The sequence below is a fragment of the Camelus bactrianus genome, chromosome 11, assembly GCF_048773025.1.
Source record: "Camelus bactrianus isolate YW-2024 breed Bactrian camel chromosome 11, ASM4877302v1, whole genome shotgun sequence".
NCBI classification, from domain to species: domain Eukaryota; kingdom Metazoa; phylum Chordata; class Mammalia; order Artiodactyla; family Camelidae; genus Camelus; species Camelus bactrianus.
In genome coordinates this window covers 40,423,130-40,445,489 of record NC_133549.1, presented here as the reverse complement: position 1 = coordinate 40,445,489, position 22,360 = coordinate 40,423,130, and the positions used below count along the sequence as shown (strand labels likewise).

The 22,360-nt window shown below is 38.4% G+C and overlaps 1 protein-coding gene across 2 annotated transcripts in view; it reads right to left on the bottom strand.

Annotated features, from left to right (window-relative positions):
- ARMH3 (armadillo like helical domain containing 3) overlaps positions 1 to 22,360 on the bottom strand; it is a 151,998-nt gene that overhangs the window by 108,379 nt on the left and 21,259 nt on the right. For both annotated transcript variants that reach the window (XR_012510150.1, XM_074373730.1), the window contains exons 7-17: positions 21,817 to 21,891; positions 21,654 to 21,740; positions 17,600 to 17,656; positions 16,249 to 16,292; positions 15,108 to 15,168; positions 13,410 to 13,456; positions 12,823 to 12,898; positions 11,175 to 11,268; positions 6,037 to 6,138; positions 2,235 to 2,293; positions 623 to 688 (exon numbers count right to left, since the gene is read on the bottom strand). Coding sequence is in view for 1 of the 2 variants with exons in the window: in XM_074373730.1 (XP_074229831.1) it covers positions 623 to 688; positions 2,235 to 2,293; positions 6,037 to 6,138; positions 11,175 to 11,268; positions 12,823 to 12,898; positions 13,410 to 13,456; positions 15,108 to 15,168; positions 16,249 to 16,292; positions 17,600 to 17,656; positions 21,654 to 21,740; positions 21,817 to 21,891 (768 nt within the window). In the remaining variant the exon portion in view is untranslated. The remainder of the gene's footprint in view (positions 1 to 622; positions 689 to 2,234; positions 2,294 to 6,036; positions 6,139 to 11,174; positions 11,269 to 12,822; positions 12,899 to 13,409; positions 13,457 to 15,107; positions 15,169 to 16,248; positions 16,293 to 17,599; positions 17,657 to 21,653; positions 21,741 to 21,816; positions 21,892 to 22,360) is intronic.

Here is a 22,360-nt window from a genome sequence, read left to right as displayed (position 1 = left end):
GTTGTCGCTTTTACTTTGATTTTCTCTATACAAGTGATATTACTAACAACAAAAGAGGTATATTAGTATTTTTCTTTGATAAAATAATAATTAAGAAAAAGAAGAGGAGAAGGTGACTATGTAGAGGCAGTAACAGTCACAGTTGCAAAAAAACAAAAGAAAGTTTTCAGTGTAAACCTCAATATGATATTTCTGAATGTACCTCCATGTTTTAGAAAATTCCCTGGTCCTCCATATTCTATTTCCCCCACCTCTCAGGTGAATAAATCAAAGTAGTACCTGTCATCAATGAATCAAAGATCATACTACAAACAAAAGGCTTAGGCCTATCTTCTTGTTAAAATCTATGTTACTGATAGATTCTAATATTACTGCCATGAGTATTACTGCTGTGGGTATATGGTTGTGGATCTTTCTATTCTCTCTTGATTAGGTAACACCTCCATGACACACAAAAAATCACAACAGGCATGGGTCTACTGAACAGCAGTCAAGCAAGAGCCCTTTAGCACAACTTTCCACCCGCATTTGTTCTAGTAGAATCAATTTCATCCTCCCCAATCCTACCAACACACACAAAAATTTTCCCTACAAAGAAACAAGAAACAAAAGTCACACCTACCATTCTATGTAAGTTTACACGAAAATTCATGTTGTCGTCATGCAAAAATGCATTGGCATATTGATCCTAATAAAAATAAAAATATAGAGAAAAAGTAAGGAATGAAACCTATACTTAAGAAACTCAGTTTATAATCTATCTATAATCTATAATCTTAAAGTCCAAGGATTTGTAGGACTTAAAGAACTCCTTTCAAGGACCAGTGAGAGAGCTCGTGGGATGAGCCTAGAGCCTTTATGTCAATCCCTACTTAAGCCATGAGATTTCAGTTGGGTGTAATCTTCCAGTGTGTCTCTAACTGGCCAAAAATCTCTAAGCAAATTACAAACAATAAAAATTAAGGCATGGGCATTTGAGGCAAATGCTGAGAGGAATCTGTTTTCCTATTCTCTCTTCCTTCCCATCTGCCCAAGGAGGCTGCTCTGTTTGTGACAGCTTGAAGGTTCTCATAGGAACTGCAGGATGCATGTGCAAGCTCCACATGAGGATCTACAATTAAGAAGAAAGGTCTGCACTCCGCCGGGAATGGGTTTGGCACAGCAAGAGAATACTGCTTACACAGGCAGCATGGCAGTAGGCAAGACCCCATTTATCCCTGGCTTTGCTGAAGACTGATGGAAAATCAAAAACCTCTCACCATGGGTCAGTAATAAACATTCCTTGGACCTTTCCCAATACCTGTTCTGAAGATCTGACATGCCTACAGACTCCAATTACTAGGAACTGTTACAATCTGTGAAAAACAACTCCTTTAAAGATTTTCTTGGAAAGATTTTTGAAAAGCAATTACACCCAGGCCCACTGCTAATAAGCAGCTCTTCTAAAACCAGCTACCCCTAACCTGGTGAAAAGTAGGTCATCTTTCCACAGAGAACATAAAAAGGGAAAGACTGAGAGAGATCTCTACTCCATGTGGACCACACCTTTACTTTTTCTTAGGAGAGAAAAGATCAAAATAAGGAATAAGTGAAGGAGGAGGTTGAAAGTACAAATTTAGCTCTAAATTGACTCATTTTTTGGCATACCTGTGTTGCCACCAAGATCTAGGGTGAGTTCAGGCCCAATTAATCCAACCAAAAGTGCCTTCTTACAAAGCCAAAAACCTCTTCTTTTTTTCCCTTGGGCTCTTGCTCTTCATCAAACTGCAATCAGCCCACTTTACTCAGTTTCCAATTCCCCTCCTTGGCTTTTCTCTCTACCTCTCCCCACAGGAAACCTGAGCTCCTTTTTCCATTTTGCTAAATGCAAAAGACCAAACATGAACAGCTTCAAAGGAGCAGGATTATTTTTTCTAAAGAGGCATAAGTCTCATTTCAAACTCTTAAAAACTAGAATCTTTCAGTTCTCAATTATAGTTATTACATATCACAATTCATTATTAATTCATGCAGTAAATTCTAATTGAGCCTTTACTATGTGCCAGACACTAAGAATACACTACGAAGAAGACAAAGTACTATTGGAGTAGGGAAGAGACAATAAGATGGGGGAAGATTTTTCTCCCTCAAGCTTTAGGATTATAAAAGCCAGGAGACAGGAACTGGGGAAAAGGGCAGAAAGAGAAAACACTTGGTGCAAGATAAGCTAATACCAGAAGGCTGGTGAGACCTACCTCTGCAATACATGTAAGGATAATCAGACAGAGTTTGCCACTGTGAAGTCGGTGCTCATCTGAAAAGAAAAAATAAACTCTTCTCTTTAAATCATCCAGACCATGTTTCTAGAAAGAATAAAGATGTGTAGCATCAAAAAGAACATTCATACTTTCTTTCCCTACAAAACTCATGAATGAAAGTCAAGGTTCTACTAGAGTAATCCTTGCTTATCTTCTAGGCAAAAGAATTGCCCCAGTATTTTTTTTAATACTCTGGTAGTCTGATGAACAGCTAACCACCATCCAGAGAACCATGTAATTATTATAATGTTTCCTATTACCATCAGGGCCATGCGCTTAGTTTCCGTATCAGCCCTTTGCTTCTGAATAATCAGGTCCATTCCCTTTCCCACCCCTCCCCATCCATTAGCTATAAGCACCATCATCTTTACCCACCTACCACAAAATCTAGAAAAACTTTATACCTGTTCTTCGCAAACTGGCAGTAGAATCAGAAAGAAGTTAACTGGAGACTAGGGTCCACCTCATACTTCTCTTGTACTGTGAATATTACTTATATATGACCAGGAAAGCAGAGAATTCTTAATCATTTTTCTTACTGCCTCTACAAATATTTATTTAGTGCCTACTATATGATGGACACTGTGCTAGGCACTAGAGATGTAGCACTGAACTAACCAAAAGTCTGTGGTCTCTAAGAATTCACATTCTAGTTATTAAGAAAGAAAGCAAACTCAATAACAGGGCTCTAAGCCCACATGAATGACCAAGAAAGAGCTACTCTATCACTGCCAATTACTAGAACCATCAAAGCTTAATTACTTTTCAGGATCTTTGTGGGTGACAGGGTGAAATGGAGGAAAAAAGAGGGTCATGCCAGTATATCCAAAACAGATAAATGGCTTATGATGTTTCAAATTAGCTTTGACAGGACCCAGACTAAAGTCCATTCTGGAGAGATCTATTAGCAGACTACAGTGCTACAGAAGTTAGCTAATAGTACTCATCCTGACATTAACCTGTTACTTCCTCAAAGATGGAATCTATCAACTAAAATCTGACAATCAGAAGGCATAATGAGGGTTGTGGTCAAAGAAATACATTCATCTCTCCTCAGAGATAGGCCATGCAAAACAGAAATGATGCTAATCCCTATCTGGCATTCCCAGTGGCTTACACCAGAGCCCCTAGGCAGCCAGAAGAGAAATGCCCCTGCCTATGCAAAACTAGATTCATGAGACTCTTCCACCTACACTTGGACACAGGGTTTCTCTGGCACTATCCTCCCTTTCCCCCAAAGCTCATAAACAACTCTTATAGAAAAGCCTGTAGCTATCTCTCCACTTATAAAGAAAAAGGAAAAAAAAAAAACTGTTTCTGAATATAAAAATAGGGCATATTTCATTATAAACACTTTTTTTTAATTCAGAAAAGCATAAAAAAGGATAATAGAAACCAAGTTTAATCACACTACTCAGACACCAATACTGTTAAAACTTGGGTGAATCAACTTTAAGTCTATGTATGCACAGATATACATACATATCTTTAATATTTTTGCCTAATGTATATTTTAAAGATTAAGTATATATTTTCTTAGGGTGACAATACCCAAGTCAGAAGATCTTCAGGAAAAAAAGGCTTTGAAAGCAGAGCCAAATCAAGGAGATGATAAACACAAAATTCTGGAGAATGGTGAGGAGAGTAGTAACTCGGGAGGGGACACAAAGGTAGTTTTAACAGCATTAAGAGTTTCTTAAGTTGAGTGGTAGGTTCACATATGTTCACTTTATTATTATACTTTATGACCTATGCTATTTATTATGCTTATTATAAACGTATAACCTGATAGTCATATAGTCATATATATTAAAAGCATCTTTTTATAGGTATCAAATGATAGATATATAATAAAGAAGAAATAGTATTGAGAGGAGGGGGAGGAGGAACAGAGCCAAGGGAAGAAGTTGCTTCTATTGCTCCTAAAAACATAACGAGATCCTGTTAGCCAGGTCAGGATCTTAATCAAAAGGAAGAGAGCTGGGCCAGTGAAGCCACACAGGAGCCGTTTTTAAAAGTAACTCTTCATCATACCTAATCATATTTAGGCTGCCATACATACCTTGCCATATTTAGGCTACCTGTTGGCAAAGACCTAACCCAGTCTCAATTTAGAGAAATAGCCTGAGACCACACATACTGCAATTAAAATGCCCTCAATTTTGCTTTCCATTTTATGGATGGCAAAGTGACCAGGACAAAGGGGTTTATATAATCATTAAGGCTAAAAGTGAGTTCCAAGGGCCTCAATTCACTGTGCTATATCAAGCAAAGCTAAAAGTTCATTTTCAGGGTCACTGCTATGCAGTTTTTCTCTTTCTGTGGTTGCTGCAATATGTCTAGAGAAAGGAAGAGGTTACCCATTTCCATAAAGGAGAAGCGATGGCCTCAGGAAAACACTGATACACAAGAGTCTCGCTATCCTTGCCTGCCAGATCTCACTTGCCAAGTCTCAGAGGCTCACCATCTCTGCAGCTCCCAACGGAACTCTCTAAATTAGGAATCTGTGACATGGACTACTTGTATCCATCTCATCCCAATACATAGCTCTCTCTGGGAAGAGCACACTCACAAGGCATAACAAGAGAAAAAAAATCAAAGATTGCAAGACAAAGATCTCAAAAAGCTAATGCAGTATGTCTAAGTGTTAAACAGTTTAGATTCTGTCTGCCCAGGTTCCTTTTAATTCTGGCAGTTCTTCATCTCTCATTTTTATCTTTTAGCTCTCTATCTCTGTCTACCACAGTTTCTTTCTTACTCCAAAAGTCCCCCAATCCTAGTCTTTGTAAGTCTATCATAAGAGGATAACTCTTATGCAGCTCTTGCCTTTCAGCTCCATTCTGGAATTCTAGGGATTGTACTTAATGTCACTGAACTATACACTTTAAAATGGTGAAAATGGTAAATTTTATGTTATATATACTTTACTGCAACAAAAAAATTGTAAACACTCATATAAATCCAGTATAAGGAAAAACTAGGTTAAAAAGAAAATACCTCCCCCTGCAAAAAAAAAATTGAAATAAATAATAAATAAATAAATGAAATATATAAAAAACAAACAAACACAAAAAGATATATAGACAGAATGTGCTGGGTTTCTTCCCAATCCTCTGTCACTCCTAGCCCAATTATTCTACTACCCTACCACCAATTAAAAGATCACAGAAAAATCATAAACAAAGGAAAAACAAAAAAACAGAATAAACAAACTTTTTCAACACCTACTTCTGTCCCACTTTCTTTCTGCATTTCAGGGATGGGTACTGACACTCTGTTTTAAGTGTTAAAGAACACAGTCCCTCTGAATCTCACCCTTTCCTACTGTACTCTGTACAACAGTCCTCTAATTCTCACCAGGAGCTGATGCTTTCGGTCCTTGTCCTCAAAAGGGAATTCCCTGAAACATGCTAATCCCCCTACTTCCCACACACAAGAGTTTGCATCTACTTACCAAATCTGCTAAGAAGACTTGCTAGTTTTTGCAGAGATCAATTTTTTCTTCCTGTTCTATTTTGGAGCACTCCCCCTCCAGCTCCAGGTTTTCCCAACACCACCTAATTGCCATCTGGCAGTGAGAAATCACTGTCTTCCAGTAAACAGGACCATCACCTTACACAGGGGGCCTCAGTGGTTCAACTTGTCAAAGCTTCAAAGTATTGATGCTGCTCCTTGATCCAGCTAAGCAGCTGCTTACCACACCTCCTGCTTCCTGAGCCCCCGAAGCAGCATGCCTTACCTTTGGTGTCCTGCATGACAATCGAGCTATACTTTAAGAAGGTGATCAGGAGATTGCTGGTCTGTACATCTGCATCTAGAGGGAGTTCCACAGAACTTATAACTGGAAGAGAACAGATGAAATGCACTTAGCCGATAACATATTACATCTAACACTTCTTCCTACAAAGCCAACTTGCCAGTAGGCAAGGAAATCACTAAACAAGCTCTTTCCACAACAGAGGAAGAACCAAGCGCTTCTCATAAAATGTTTATCTGCTCTTCCTAGGCCTCTAGAGCCCTTCCAACCCCCAAGATTAAGCCCAATGCCCTTCTCTCATATCTAAGAATGCCAGTCTCCAGGAATAGTGCTTTTCTCCCAACATCCTAAGAAGGCTATTTTGATTCTACTTTCTAGCCCCAAGTAACCCAAAAGGGCTCAAGGCCCATTTTAAAAGCACTTAAATTTGTACCTAAGGGAAAGATCTGTATTGAATATAAATGAGCCTTGCTTTGATGAGTCTACTGCTTAAAATAAATGACAATTCATTCCTAACAAGGAAAAATCTTGCTCAATTTTGAGAATAAGCCTTTAGGCTGGAAATATTCAAATGGAAGGGAAAAAATTAAGGCAGAACTACATTCAAATTCTATTTCTTAATCCCTTCCCTGAAAGGGAACCTGATAAGGAATATGCAAATTGAAAATAAGTGGACATTATTGACTGGGACAGCCTGGGAACTGAGTTTTATATTCCTAGCTGCTTGCTGTTTCCAAGAGAAACTACCTCCACTCACACTCTCTGAGCCACAGTCCCAATGAACAATAAGGGACCAGACTTGGGCTGACCCGCACAGGACAGACTTAATATAGACTTCCCAAGTTTCTAATACTTCAAATTAGACTTAGGCAACTTGTTAAGTGTTTTTACACTACCTAAAACATAATGTACGGGCAAAAGGTGGCTCATGATAGCCCAAACTAGAGAATCTATAGCTTTCTCTTATATTTTCACCTATGAAGACTGAGCTGAGTTTGGGAAATTATTCATAATATGTATTTATAACCATAATGAATCCCTCTGGAATTATAACAATGTATGCAGAGAACATTTATTAACACTGGGATACATTTGCATATTATGGATCCATAATACACAGCAAGCACAGCAAAAAGTCTTATGAGGAGAAATTAGCATGCCCAACCCTTGGCTGTTTTCCCACAATTCAGCCCCTAAGAACTAATAAAAGACAAATATATTTTTATGCTTAAATACTAAAAGGTCTTAATTCATTTTATAGGTAAATGACCTGAGACTGTCATTTCAAACTACAGCCTATTCTGAAGCTCAGAGCCCACAGTCATTCCTTTGTCCAACACAAAGAGGCATCTAACTGGTAAGTGGGACTTTTTTCCCACTCAAATGGAGCAATAACTGGAAAACTGTCTTATATAATATGTAGAAATATAGAAGTATATGTATTTTTAGTTTACCAGAAAAGTCCTGTCATGCCAAGGCTGAGCTGTCAAATGTCAAGTCTGAACTGAGAACAAATGTTACAGCTAAACTGCTGGCTTTTAAAAATAATGGCTCCAGTGGCATAACTTTAAATATAACTAGGCTACTCAGCACCAGTTATATTAAAAACCAATTAAAAACCAAAACTTGAAAACAGAGCTATAAAACTTAGGGCCCCTACAGAAAGGAAATGAGCTAGGAGAGAGGAAAAAGAACAACATAGAAAAGACAGAATAAAATCCCTCACAAATTAAAATCTCCTTCCTAAGGATAAGTTATTCCTTGATCTCTGGCTTCATAATTCTTCCCAGCTGCCTTTGTCAAAGGAGACAGCCATCTGAAAGTGGGCTGACTCCATCGTCCCACTAGAAAAAATAAAAGCTCACTGGTTGCAGGTAAGTAAGCACAAATCCTGCCATTGCATAATCAAGAGTGTGGGTGGAAGTGTTCACAATGAACAGTTTGAAAGGCAGTTCTCTGAAACATTCAAACCCTAACATCACATGGAACTCAGATAGATGTGTATGTATGTGTATGTGTGTGTGTGTGTGTGTGTGTGTGTATGTGTATATATATATAGCTTCTGATATCCATGGTAACCAGGCAGCCTTCATCCTTAACAAGAAAGAACAGTATTTCCATTGGATTATTCAATGACCTGAATAAGCAGAGACAAGTAGCAATCCTACTACATGCTCCCCTCCCATGAGGATACAGGTATGCCCCACTTTTCGAAAGCTCATTTTATGTAAGCCATTTTGCTTTTTTTAAAAACCTACATTAGTACCTGTTTTCTCTAACAGAAAGAAATCCAAAGAGGATTTTCACTTTTAACACAAAAGCAAGAGTTGGGGAGGGTATAGCTCAGTAGTAGAGTGTGTACTTAGCACACAAAAGATCCTGGGTTCAATCCCCAGTACGTCCATTTAAAAACAAACAAACCAACCTAATTACCTACTCCAGAAAAAAAGGGAAAAAAAAGAAAAAAGGCAGAATGGGAAGGGGATGGATAGGGGTAAGGAATTCAGAGGTACAAACTACTATGTATAAAAAAAAAAAAGCTACAAGATTATACTATATAGCACAGAGAATAAAGCCTATATTTTACTGTAACTATAAATAGAGTCTAATCTTTAAAAATTATGAATTACTATGTTGTACACCTGAAACTTATAAGTGCTACAAATAAAATACACAATAAAAAAAAATTTAATTAACTTTAAAATAAAAAGACAAATGATAACAAATGTTGGTGAGAATGTGGAGGAAAGGGAATCCTTGTGCAATGTTAATGGGAATGTAAACTGATGCAGCCACTAAGGAAAATTGTATGAAGGCTCCTCAGAAAATTAAAAACAGAACTGTCATATGATCCAGCAATCCCACTTCTAGGTACATATCCAAAGGAAATGAAAACAGGATATCAGAGATATTTTCACTCCCATTTTCACTGCCACATTATTCACAGTAGCCAAGACATGGAAACAACCTAAATGTCCATCAATAGATGAATGGATAAAGACATGTATACATATATACACACAAGGGAATATTGTTTAGCCACGAGAAAGAAGGAAATTCTGCCATTTACAACATGGATGGAACTTGAGGGCATTATGCTAAGTGAAATAAACCAGAGAAAGACAAATACTGTATGGCATCACTTATATGTGGAATCTTAAAAAAAAAAGTCAAACTCATAGAAAAAAATTGTAGAAAAGTGGTTGCCAGGGGCTAGGAAGTGGGAGAACTAGGGAGAGGTTGGCTAAAGGGTACAAACTTTCAGCTATAAGATTAATAAGGTCTGAAGATCTAATGTAAAACATTATGACTTTGTTGATAACACGATGTTGCATTAACTGAAATTTGCTAAGAGAGTAGAACTTAAATGTTCTCACCCCCTGCAAAAAATAAAAATAAAAAGATAAATATGTGAGGTGATGGATGTGTTAATCAAAGAGATGGGGGACTCTTTTCACAATGTACATGCATATCAAGTCACCACCATGTACACTTTAAATATCTTACAATTTTATTTGTCAAGTAAACCTCAATAAAGCTAAAAAAAAAAAGTTTTAAGTATATATGTTCAACTTTTTCTTTTTCAAATTCAACCAAAGAAAAATATAGAAAAAAAAATCCTACCACCTATTAACTAGAAATGAACTTAACAAGAGACAAGAGTTGGGGTGGGAGGAGAGAAAGAAGAAAGCCAAGAAATGAAAATACCATTCAGCATTTGTTTTGCAGTGAGTTGTAATAGAGGCAGTAAGCACCACAAGCAGTGAGAGTGACACCACCAAGTTCCTCCACCAGGAACTATACTCAACATCTAAGAATCAAGCTGAGAACTGTGTGAGCATCTGTGCTTTATCTCAATTTACTTTGTGCATCTGTTAGCAAGATGCATCCTAAGGTAATTGTTTCCTTGCTTTACGTCATTTCAGCTTACGGCAAGTTTCATAGGAGAGGTCTACTTTCAGATAGCTGGGGAAATCTATATTTTGGAATTTGACTTTCTATTCTAAACAGCTCAAATTTGCTACCATAGACTTGAATGGCACCGCTCTGTCATGCTTTTGTACCAATACTGCTTATACTACCTTAAAATACTGCTGCCACTGGTGCTATATAAAAATTTAAAGAAGAAAAGGCAGATCAAAGAAGGTCATTTCACATATAGATGATAAAGAGGCACAAAGAAAGGATCAAAGCTAGATTTCCTGTACTTCTTTACCCAAAATGAGGTCAATATTTGAAGCAAAGCATCAAGTATTAATGAAGATTATTTTTAGGTTAAGGTACTCCATCAAATACACTCAGCTGACAATAGAACCAACTCAAGTTGACACAGTTTATTAAGCAAAATTCATAATTTCTTTTCTGTTATCCTTTTCTTATGTTCCAATGATAAGATTTTTAAAGTGGAAAATTTTTTATTATTTTTTTTTAGGGAGAGAAGTCTTAAATACCCACCAAACTCCCAATTATTACGTCCTTGTTGTTTCCTAACTGGAAGTGGCTGGCAGACATATAACAGTCAGCAAATATCAGGTTCACTTTCTCATTCATTTACTCAATAAATGTTTACTAAGCAATGACCATGCCAGACACTATCCTGGGCATTTAGTAGTGAACAAAATAGGCATGGTCCCTGCCCTGACCCATGTCTCGGTTCTTAGTCTTAACTCTCACTAACCTTTGGCAAACTACTTATTTCTCTGGCCTCAATTCTCTCATTTGTCAAATGATAACATGAGATAATATTACTATTTTACATTTATTTCAGTGAGGTATACTAAAATGTCTCATCTGAGCCTCACAAGTACCCTGAGAGTTTGGCAGGACAGGCATCACTGACCTCTGAGGTCCCTTTAGATTTAGCATTCCCTGATTCTACGACCATTCCCTGAGGAGGACAAGCTGAAATTATATAGCTTGTTATACACAGAAAAGCACTTGACTATCTTCTTCAAAGTTTTCTTTGGAGCTTCAGAAATTCTGAAGGACAGTTCTTCCGACAATTCCTTGAGAGAAAGAATTAACAATTGTGGGTTTTGTTAAAAAAAAGAAAGCTATGCTCACCCCCTAGAGATTCAAGATCATACTAATCAGGATAACAAAAGAGGTAGTGGACTTACCATCAGAGGAGGGTGGCGTGGTCCCAAGTGGTGTGGCTGGGGTTGTTGGAACAGGACTGACAGGGGTTGTCACCAAGCCCATTTCTGGATGACTCTGAAAAAGAGCACAGATAAGGTAAGAAAAGAGAAAATTCAGTTCTGGGTATCCTCTGCTTATCCTTTCTGGTATTCCTGGCCTCATAATGAAACAGAAAGCTCACTGAGGAAGAACTGCTTCTACATTTAGTTCCCATGAGTACCTGATTACTGTTGATGCTTGCAAAACTCTAATAAGAAGCTCTTCAGGCTAGTTTTCTGTAAGCAAATAAGTTCCCATTACATAAGTTTTCTGCAGAACCATATGAATAAAAAACTAGGATAAACAAATACACAGGATTATCTACCCAAAAAAAAGGGCATTTGCAGTCCTATCTGAACCTGGGAAGGAACTACTCTTAGCAGACCAACCTAAAACACATCTATAGACTATTCTGATGACTACACAGTCAACTAATAAATGCAGGTGAGCAAAGGGGATAACAGGTACTATTAAAAGAGCTATGCAGAGGGCAGCCTTCTTGTTCCACAACAAACAAGAGTGTGTAGCACAGTGAGGCAGAGACACGAGGGGAGACATCCATTAGGGACCAAACCAGATGGCTCCCCTTTCCCTTACCTTCCTTAGCCATCCTGGCCATATTAGCTCTTGAGAATTAGGCTGAGAGGTGGCTACTCGCTTCTCTTGCCCAACAGCTTTATGAGACTTTACCTTCCTCATCTCTTCCTTTAAAATCAATTATGGAATTTGGAGAGCAGACAAGGAACATCATGAGAATAGTGGATAAAGTCTCATGTTATCAGTTGTGAAAAACCTTAAGTGCCTCTGAGGAAGACCCCAACCAGCACACTGCTTTTTTGACCTTATTTTTTGTTGTTGAAACCCAGTGGATCCCATACACATCTGCCCTCTGAAGGAAAAAGCATAAGCAAACTTTCCTTTAAAAGAAACCTTCATACATATTTTAAACAGTCTGGTTTTAAAATAAAAACACTATCAATTTTTTAAGACAGCTTTCATGGGCAGCACTTGAGTTCTCAGCCTATTTTAGTTCCCTTCTGGACCAACTACTGAGGAGATCCCTTAGGCAAGCGACCCAGTACTCAGTATGCTGTGACTTCCAGCTTACAATATTTGTAGACCATTTTTTTTTCTGTTAACAGCGAACCTTATGCAGCAAAGGCTATTTTGTACTTTTATTCTCTGGAAATGGGTGAGATAATAAGATAAGTGATGTGGCCTATTTTATCTCTGGTTGTAATTCCACAGAGGTTTAGAAAGCAGAAAGCTAGTTATAAAAATCCATATGGGCAGATAATACCAAGGGATTTCCAGAGAGCAAAATGAAGTAATCTCAACTCACTTGAGTTAACAGAATCGGTAAATTGGTCAAAATCCCTAACTTCGCATGTTATCAGACCCACTTCAGCAGCAGATAGAAACACACATATTAAAGGAGAGCATGAAACAAAGGCAACTGAGGCAACTCTGTTACTATCGCTCACCAGTGCAAAGCAGGTTGTACAGGGGCACAGCCAGACAGACTTTTCAATACAGTGAATCTGTATGAAATTCAGGGAGAAAAAGGATTGAAGTTTTTATATAACCAACCTGGGCTAACACCGTGATGAAGTTGCGATTTAAATGAACAGCTTCATAAAGTGCCAGAAGGATGGCCTCATTGGTTCTAAAGAAAAAGAGAATAAATTGAATAGTCTCCTATAGTGGAGGAGTTAAAACAGTAAAATCATGAAGGTAAGATTACATCTAGCTCCTCATTATAAATCGCTTTGAGTTTCCAATGCTCTCTGTATTTCCTTTTTGGGCATATATAAAGTGTACACAGTCAGGGCCTTAACTTTAATTCCTTAGAACTAGTTATCTACTTCATTCACTATTTTCCCCCTCTCACTTTTCCACCCCAAGCCAACTGAGTCCTTAACTGGCTCAGACACCCAATCCCCTTTCATTTCATTCCAGAGACAGCTGGGAAGTTATTCTTATTGGGGCTCAGTACATGTGACCAAAGTAGAGGTTTGTAAGGTTCACTATCATTTAAAACTCAAGAAACATTTGATAAATCACCAAAAAAGTTAGAATCTGTAAAAGATTAGCAGAGGTAACATTTCCACTTTCATAACCATCAAGAGAGCCCACAATGAAGTTCAAGTCAATGCACAAGAATTTCAGGCACTTACTGTACTGAGATTTTCTCATGGGCATCTGCTATGAACATGCTGCCTACCTGTGGAAGAAAAGGGGCATTGCATACTTATAACAGGGAAGTGTGAGAGGAGCTTGGTGCCTATGAAATAGCCTTTAAATAGTGAAAAAACAAACTGCTTGCGGTCCCAGGGAACTTGGAACTCTGGCCCACCAGTCACACACACCAAAACCAGCTCACTCTGAAGATCTTAAAAGAATCATAAGTAACAAATGAAATAATGAGAATTCCTTTAAATTGTCTTTACTTAAAGGGAGTTTTTTTTTTTTTTTTAATTCTAGTAATTTGGTCCAGCTCTACATTTTACGTGCAAATTAAGTAACCACTGACAGCAAGTAAATGTTAACCTAGACATCCTCATCACTTTGCATCTTTCCTGCTTATTTGAAGTCAGAAACTAACTCACAATGAACATCACAGAAAGCAGGCTGTTCATCCCCAATTTCATGAATTGTCTTCATGAAAATACTTGGGTTTCAGACCAGAACTGTCTAATTAAGACCCACTGTCCATCTTTCACATCATAAAATCTTTTGTTTGTGTCCTAGGCAGAGCAGCTGAGTAAGTAAATGGAGTAGGTTGCCTCCAATACGTGTGATATCAGAGGCACTGAGATAGGTGCCCATCCCTCTAAATATACCTTTTCCACCTATATAATGATGCCCAAAAGAATGCAGCTGGAGCTTCATTTGTTTGGTACAAAATTTTTCATCTTTGTTAAAGAGCAAAGGTCTCTGGATGCAATATAATTATATCCAATACATTAAACAAAACACCAATACATCACTCACACTGCTCTGACATCTGAGGGACTACCCATTTATGCTTCACAGTTAAAGAGTTTACCAAGTCCTTTCCTTGAGAACAGGCTCTGAGAAAGAAGACGGCAGAGATATTGAGGGGAGGGGAAGCTGCCATTTGGGGAGAGGGAGCGGGAGATTGCTATTTCTTACAATGAACTCAAAAACTATCTTGCCCTAGGGCTGATTACTTGAATAGTAATGCCCAAGAAGACAGACTTTCTGAATATGCCTAGGTTCTAAGACCTTCCAGATTTATCTCTTAAAAATTAGTCCCAGATTATCTGGCCCAAAATGCCCGTAATATCAAGGTTGATAAACCTTGCTCAGCAGTCTTACAAAGTGAACCAACCATGGTTCAAACAAATCTCCTCAACCATGGACCTCTCAGCCCAGACCCTAAGCCTTTAGAAGAGTGGCTCAGATCACTGCACCAATTCCTCAACTCCAGGACCAGCTACAAGAGATGAAGAGGGCAAAGCAGACAACCAAAGATGACTCAGGTTTGGACAGAGATCTAAACCCTCCTATTCTGTGTTTCATAGTGTCAGTCCTCAAATAAAGCCAACTCTTAGGAAGCAAAAGTCTGGCTTAATATGAACCTTTTATTTTAAGCCTTTAAAAAACTGAATTAATTAACTTGAAAAAATCAGTCCCAGAGAAATCAGAGCTCTTCTTTCCCCTTTCTCACTTGGGTTTAGAAATCACTAAGAGATACAGCTCTCAAAAAATCTGCTCTGAGCAGCCTCCCTCCCCTCTCATCATGCCTTCATCTCAAACATCTAAACTTTTGAGTCCAGATTTGCCCACACCAGCAGATCTCACAGACTTCTGAACAGGAGAGGAAAAACAAGTAGATGTTTAAGACTTACCATATTTGTTAAAGCAGAGAAAAAACCACTCTGGTGTTCTTCTTCCTTGTCTTTATACTGCCTGAATAAAAATAACTAAATTCAACTTTAGGATTATTTATCACATATGTCTTTGTCTTTGGCATACTAAGTAAGCAGGGCAGCTCACTTGCAGAATTCACTGACTCCAGAAAACAAAAGTGTTACAACAATCTAGCCACCGCAGTTTCCCCTGCAAGCTAAGAGGCGCCCATCTGCTCTTGAGGTAATGTGCACCAAAGTGCCTGGCTACTTTGGGAGAGACTTAGAAAGCAAGCTGCAAAAGTGTGAAACTGCTCTAACATATGGCTGATCCAGTTATTTCCCAAACAGACTATTATTTGAAAAGTGTGACAGTAAAATTAGTTTAAGGCTGTAAAAGTGAAAATCTTGTTTGTTTTTGAAGGAAGAGGAGGGAAATCTGTGAGTTAAACTATTTGTGGAGATAGGACAGATTTGAAATTCCAACACCCAATTGTGTGTGAGGAAAGTCTGGAAAGGAGTAAGAAAGATCCTGCCTGGCCCTTGCCAGGATTAGACATACTTCTGGTTCTCATTCACTGAATACCAGATCCTTCCCCATCCCCAGCAAGGGGGAAAGCAGGCATCAATGAAAAGAGCCCTCAGAATAGACAGGAACCCTGGGAAGCTACAGTTGATTACTGATGAAAAAAAAGCATCTGTCAAACTAAAACTAATTCAATGCTTTCTCCTTTCATTTTTTTAAGCATATAAAGAAGCAGTGCTTCACAACCTTTTTTACATAGAAAATGGTATTTGTATGATACATTGGGCTAAGTGGAAGAGCCTATTTATGGCTGGAAAAGTAGTTTAAATACTCTGCAATAAAATACCAAAGGTTGCAAAAGAATGTCTGAATGTAAGAATTGCTTGAACAAAAGATGGACACTAACCTGGTGGCTACTTTTTCCCTAGTGTTAGGAGTAACTCCTGCTAAAGTCATAAAGACAAGCTAGAGCAAATACAAAGGCTAGCAGCTGCACCTCTGAATAGTCTTCTAGGAGAGGTAAGGGACATTCACCCACAAACGCTAACAAACCTGTTCCTACTCAACAAACTCAAATGAAATTTAGACCCTTCCCTTCTGGAAAGGTGTACTTACCTGTTGTACTCAGATAAAGCCTGAGCAATCACAAGCCCCATTCCCTAGAGAGAAAAAACATAGCACAGATGAAATAAGGGGCTAGTGGCAATGCTATGACTAGACCAGGGAAAACACTAATCACAGCCCCATGGTCAAAGCCCAAGAAGTTCTACCTGAAAATTGGTGACAAGAACAGAAATTCAGAGAGACATTATCAAAGGATCAAAAGGAACTTCTCTGGAAAGATTTTTCTGATCTAATTATCTTATTTAATGTTTCCAGATACAATTAAAATAGAGTAACAAGAGGTGAGAAAGACCAGCCCAGGTCACTGACCATTTCACTGGGACCATTGTCACCTCAAAAGAGAAGACTGAGTTAGAAGCTTCAAACAAAAAGCTTTCAAATGTCTCTAAAACACCCACAATAAAAGTAACAATGACTCTACACTGGAATTTGACACAACATTGTAAAATGACTATAATTCAATAAAAAATGTTTATATATATATATATATATATAAAACTAACAACGAGTCCCATGTGAAATGAAGGTGCATACAGACGAGCCACTCTCTTTCAGGGCAGAAGAAAATAGGAGTGTAATGGAAAAAAGCACTTAATAAATGTTAAAGTAATTTATCAACTTTCCCTCTAGAACCTGCTAAGCAGTATCACAAAAATCAATTAAGGCCCAAGGATGAATCAATCATGTGTGCTTTTTTTTAATAAGAGAGATTAGAAGAATGAAGAGGGCAAGATGGAAAGAGAATAAAGCCAGACACCTGGTCATTTTCTTCCTTATATTCAGAGATCAGATGTTAATTCCCAAACTTTCAAGGATATATGTAGCAGACACATATCCTCCTCCATGTTTCAGCTTCACCAACTCACGCTGTAAATAAAATCAGGCTGGTTCTACAAGGACTCTCCCAACATTTAGTCATCTAAGCCTTCTTTTTTTTTTTAAATTTCAGCTTTATTGAGGTATAACTGACATGTAAAATTATAAGATATTTAAAATGTACATCATGGTGATTTGACATACCATCTAGACCTTCTTATTCTTGGAAATGTAACTTCTTGACTCTGTAGGATAACCAACCTTAGCACAGTAGAACATGAAATATAATGATCATTTCATCATGATTAGCAAGCAAATGTCTCCTCCAGATATCTGTTCCATGATGAGGAGATAGAAAACAATAAGACAATAGCACTGATGCTCTAAAAAGAAAGAAAGACATATTCCCTCTTTATAGCCAGATAAAATTAACACAACAGCTCTCTACTCTCTGTTCTAAATATCCACTGAAACAAGGCCACCAAAGGCTAGTAATTAAAGCAATACACAGGATCCATATACTCACATTGAGTGTGGCTTCATCATCCACAATAGACAGCTTCACAATATAAGGATTCACAGACTGTTAAACAAGAGAAGAGACTCTAGGTGAGTGTGACCTAGTTAAGAACCCATTAGGTATTCAACAAAGTGTTAACAAAAATGCTTCTATAAGGCCCTCTCTCTAGAGTGATGCTCCTAATACCCATGCCCAACTATCTTGCCAGTTGACTTTCCCCATTTCCTGTAAATCTCTCAGTGTGCATGGGCATTCACCAAGCACACACACAGATACATGGATACACACACACACACATACACATGCACGCACGTGCGCGCACACACACACACCAGTTCTGTTCTACTTGCATTTCCTTCTAGACTGAATCAGCTCAGGCCTACATCAGCCACTTCTCCCATCTTTCCCTCTTATTTGTTTCTAAGAAGTGAATACTCCACAAAACTCACTTTTGTCCTATCCTGCCAATAATTTACTGAGTCCATAGGGACAGCTGTCTTTGGGGGGACATTAAAAGCTTCCTTGCCATAAGGCACAAATTTATAAGTTGCTAACGTACATCCCAAAGGCTCCCTAACCATTCCACAAACTACGTGCAAGGACTGATTCACCCACCCGTAAAACAAAGCCACCTTGGGGGTGGAAAGTGGCAGCTGCTTAACAGCCAGAGAGGCCATTTATGAATCCAATACTCAAATTACACTGCAGGGGAACTGAAAATAAGATGTGATTACCCAAAGTACAATCTGGTCAGGAACTGGGATAATGATTGTTCCATCACATATAGCATTGGAAGATTTCTTGAGTTTTTCCAGATTCAATCTCAGCTGGGCAGCATATGGAAATGGACACATATTTAAACCCATTAAGCAATTGGGCCATCTCCTACTGGTGGGATGAGAACCAATGATCTGCTCACCTATGGGATGTGAGGAAAGACCTAATAGAGTTCAGGCACCAATTCTAACCCAAGGGAAGCAAGAAACAATAGTTCTCAGGTTGGCAGTTTTTACAACAGAGAAAACTCATTACTGAGAAACTTGAAAACCCAACTGAAAGGCTAACCTCCTCCCCACAGACTTTATTTAATCAAGTTTCTGAGGGCATTTTTTGAATGTCAAACGGGAACAGAGAAAGAGACAGTTTGCTTTCTTAACAGCCCAAATGTTTCTAAGGTTTTCTACAACACAATTCAAGGAGGTAAAACCCACTCCATTTGTTACTTGATCTGACAGAGGAAGGCTCTCAACATTCTTCCTAAAACTAAGAGTCAAATCCTGCTGATACTATAGACTTCAGACAAGATCCCAAGCAAATGGATTTTTGGAAATGAAAATCAGCAGTAGGCTGATTTTGAGATGCCATCATGATGAGAACAACACTAGAAGGAGCAAGCCACTGTCTCTTGGCACAATTTTTGCAAGTTCTAGTTACTTGCCTTCCCAAAAGTAGACTGTCTTAGGTAATAAGGATCATCTGATTACCAAGAACAGTCCATGCATTAGCAACAGCTGAGGAAAATGCAAAGTGGCTAAAATCAAGGGCTTGAGTTCTAGCTCCTCTACTTATTAATTTTGACAAGTTAGACATGTCAATTAATCTAATGTCAATTCTCTCATCTGTAAAATGGGGGATAATATTTTCTTCCTTGGTGTTGCTATGAGATGTAAATCAAGTGAAATCTTTAATACAGTATCTGGCATATGGTAAGGGCTCAATAATTGGTAGCTATATTTTTTCTCCTTTGACATTTTTATCACATTCAAAGGAAGCTCTTGAGGGGAAAAAAAGAGAGAAAGAAAAAGAACAACTTACAACTGGACATAATAGACAATTTTGTAATTTCTGGGAAACATTATGTTCAGGGCAGCAGTTGGAGACTGAATCACTTCATCACTTCAGGGAGACTTGGCCAACCTAGAAGGCCAAGATCTTAATGCTATGAAAATTTCTATTCTACCAGACACTGATTTTCCTTAACACTACATACCTGTGGTGCTGGTCATGTTTTAAAACTCAAGGCAATTTACTATTCAACCACAAGACAGAATTACAAACTCAGTGAGCCTTCACAGAAAATCACTCTAATAGGGTCCTGCCTTTATTTGATCTAAAACATACTTAACAAATTTCATTGCTCTTCCCTAGACCTTTTTTTTTTTTTTTTTTTGCCTCCTCTACCTCTTTAGATGAAATGACTAAAATGGAATACATTATTTAAAGTGAGGAAGAATTACTTCCAATCCTTAAGTCCAGCACCTAGTTTGTCTTTTCTGTGTTTAGCTGGGCACCAAGTCTCTCTGGTGCCCTGAGCACCTTTCTGGGAAGGTTACAACTTACTTCATTGGTCATAGGATCAATTGTGGTGGTAACTAGAATGCTGTTCTCCCTAGCACATACCCTCTCATATTCCGCATAAAACTTCCAGGTTTTGGGTTTGCTGTGTTCATCTGAACTCCTCATGCTCCTGTCAAAAACCTTCCTGCTCCATGGTCACCAAGTTTCCCTAACAGTTTCTGCTGAGTGACTTATATCACAAGCTGCAAAAGCCCAGATAAATTATGCCCACCAGTTTGCCCTTGCCTACTATACTAATTCTTCTGGGGCTTCTGACAGACTAGAGATGCATATCCCACTCCAGAAATATGATTTTCTCCAGTTCCTTGGCCATGTCCAATTTTTCAGGCTGACATTTCAGGAAGTCCTACTGGGCTGAGCCTGGTTTCAGTTCACATTTAGAGAAGCCAAGTCATTGCCTCAGAGTGGCCTACATCCAGCAGAATGTTCCAAAAATATTCATTACTGATGATGGCGCTTTCCTATCACATATAACTAAACTCTCTTTAACTATCTTCGGTATTCTCCCTTGGCTATTTTTCTCATTGTTGTAATAAAGCCCCAGAGTCTATTACACATGACAGAGATCAAGATGGCTACCATGCTGGCCCCTCCAGATCACCAGTAAAGCAGGTGTTGGTGATAAGTTACATATTTATTAGTAGCTCTGTACACCATTCATCAGGTCCCCCAAGCAATGAAAGCCGTCAGCTCCTAGGATTTATAATAAATTAACGTTGTTCCACATATTCCAGTCCCTCTTTAAGTATTCCTCTCTTACAGCCTCCTCTTCTTTCATATCTCTCCTTATAAGAATAAGCTCCAGATTTTGTTACCCATCACTTTTGACCTGACTAGGAATCATATCAAAAAATCACTAAGTGAAGATCCAGGAGCTCAAAAATGAAAATCTTCCCTCACAGTATTGCTAGTCCATTTCTCACAGTATTGCTACTTATTAGAAAGTCAGTTGCCTTGATGCAGTTCCTGATTTCTGGGTTCAGTAAAGTATTCCTAGTATCCTGGACTCAGTGCCAAATGCCCCCTATTCCTCCAAAGCAATCCCCAACGAGGCTCCTGATGTGCCCTAAGTGGCCCCCTTCCTCTTCTATGTATTCTGCCTTTTGAGGGGACTCAAGTAGATGTACTACTCCAAGTATAAATCTCAGTTCAGCTCTTCACCTCAAAAACCTATTAAGCCGTCCCTGACTAATTCAGAGGCAAAGAGAACTCCAGAATTATTATGGGTAAGGCCCTATCTTCAATTTCCATTAAAATCAGAGAGAGTCCCCAGACTGACAGTGATACTTACACAAGTGGATTGCATTAGGGAAATCCAATATGTAAGTCCAATCTTTCAAAACAGATGCATTTAGTCAGTGGTTCACACCTAAGAGATTCTGATTTGGTGTGTCAAGAGAAAGACCCAGAAATGCCTTCTTTTTAAAAAGTTCCAAGGTGATTCTAGTAATAAGGTGGGTTTGGGAACCACTACATTAAGAGATACTTACTCACTTTATTAGAAGTTGCACCACAGGATTCCTTTAAACAGCTACATCCTCTATCCCAGGCACCTAATACAGGACTTCTAGAATGTATCAAAATTAACCTATATACCATTTACTAAGAACATGTCTTCTACATTAAGCCAAGTCCTCTAGGAGTGGCCACATTTAGGAAGATTATAGAAAGATAACAGCTGCCCATTAAGGGAGCCACTTACCTCATATTTTCTGTAGTTCACCAGCAAAGCCAAGAGGACTACAGCATCATAGCCATGTTCCCTACGACTTGGGGGGTGGGAGAGTATCTGTAACAAGAACCAGACATGATGACAGTGCTTGAGGAGGTGGTTTACCCAAAAGAGAAAGAGGAAACTGACTTACCTGCAAAATTGCTTCAAATATGCTGTTGATCATTACATACTCCAGCATAGTGTTCTGGCTGATGTTATCGGTTACCTGAATACAATAAAAGGCTATTTAAAGTCTATACTGAGACACTCTGATATCTTATATATATCTCCTCCCCCACTATCTAAAAGAAACAGAAATGTTAAAACATTTTACTAGATACTCAATAGACCTTTCATAAGCACTCCTAAAGCCACCATAGCTTAAATAGACAGACACTAGAAGGACAAGAAGTTAGCAAATTAAAACTTTTTAATCTTAGAACTTTTCATTATTTCTCTCATACCCTCACATAAGCATTGGCTTAACAGTTTCTTGGATTTCATTTCTGAAATGAACAGGAAGAAGTTTATGATCCAGAATCTTCAAGCGGAGGCAGGGAAAGGGAACCAACCACCTGACGTGAATGAATAATATCCTGCCCTCCTCCTACTAGAAGATACAGGCCAGCCCCCCCCTATAAAATCAGTCAGGACAAATAAAAATATTCGGAATTACAAAAACTGTTTCCAAATGA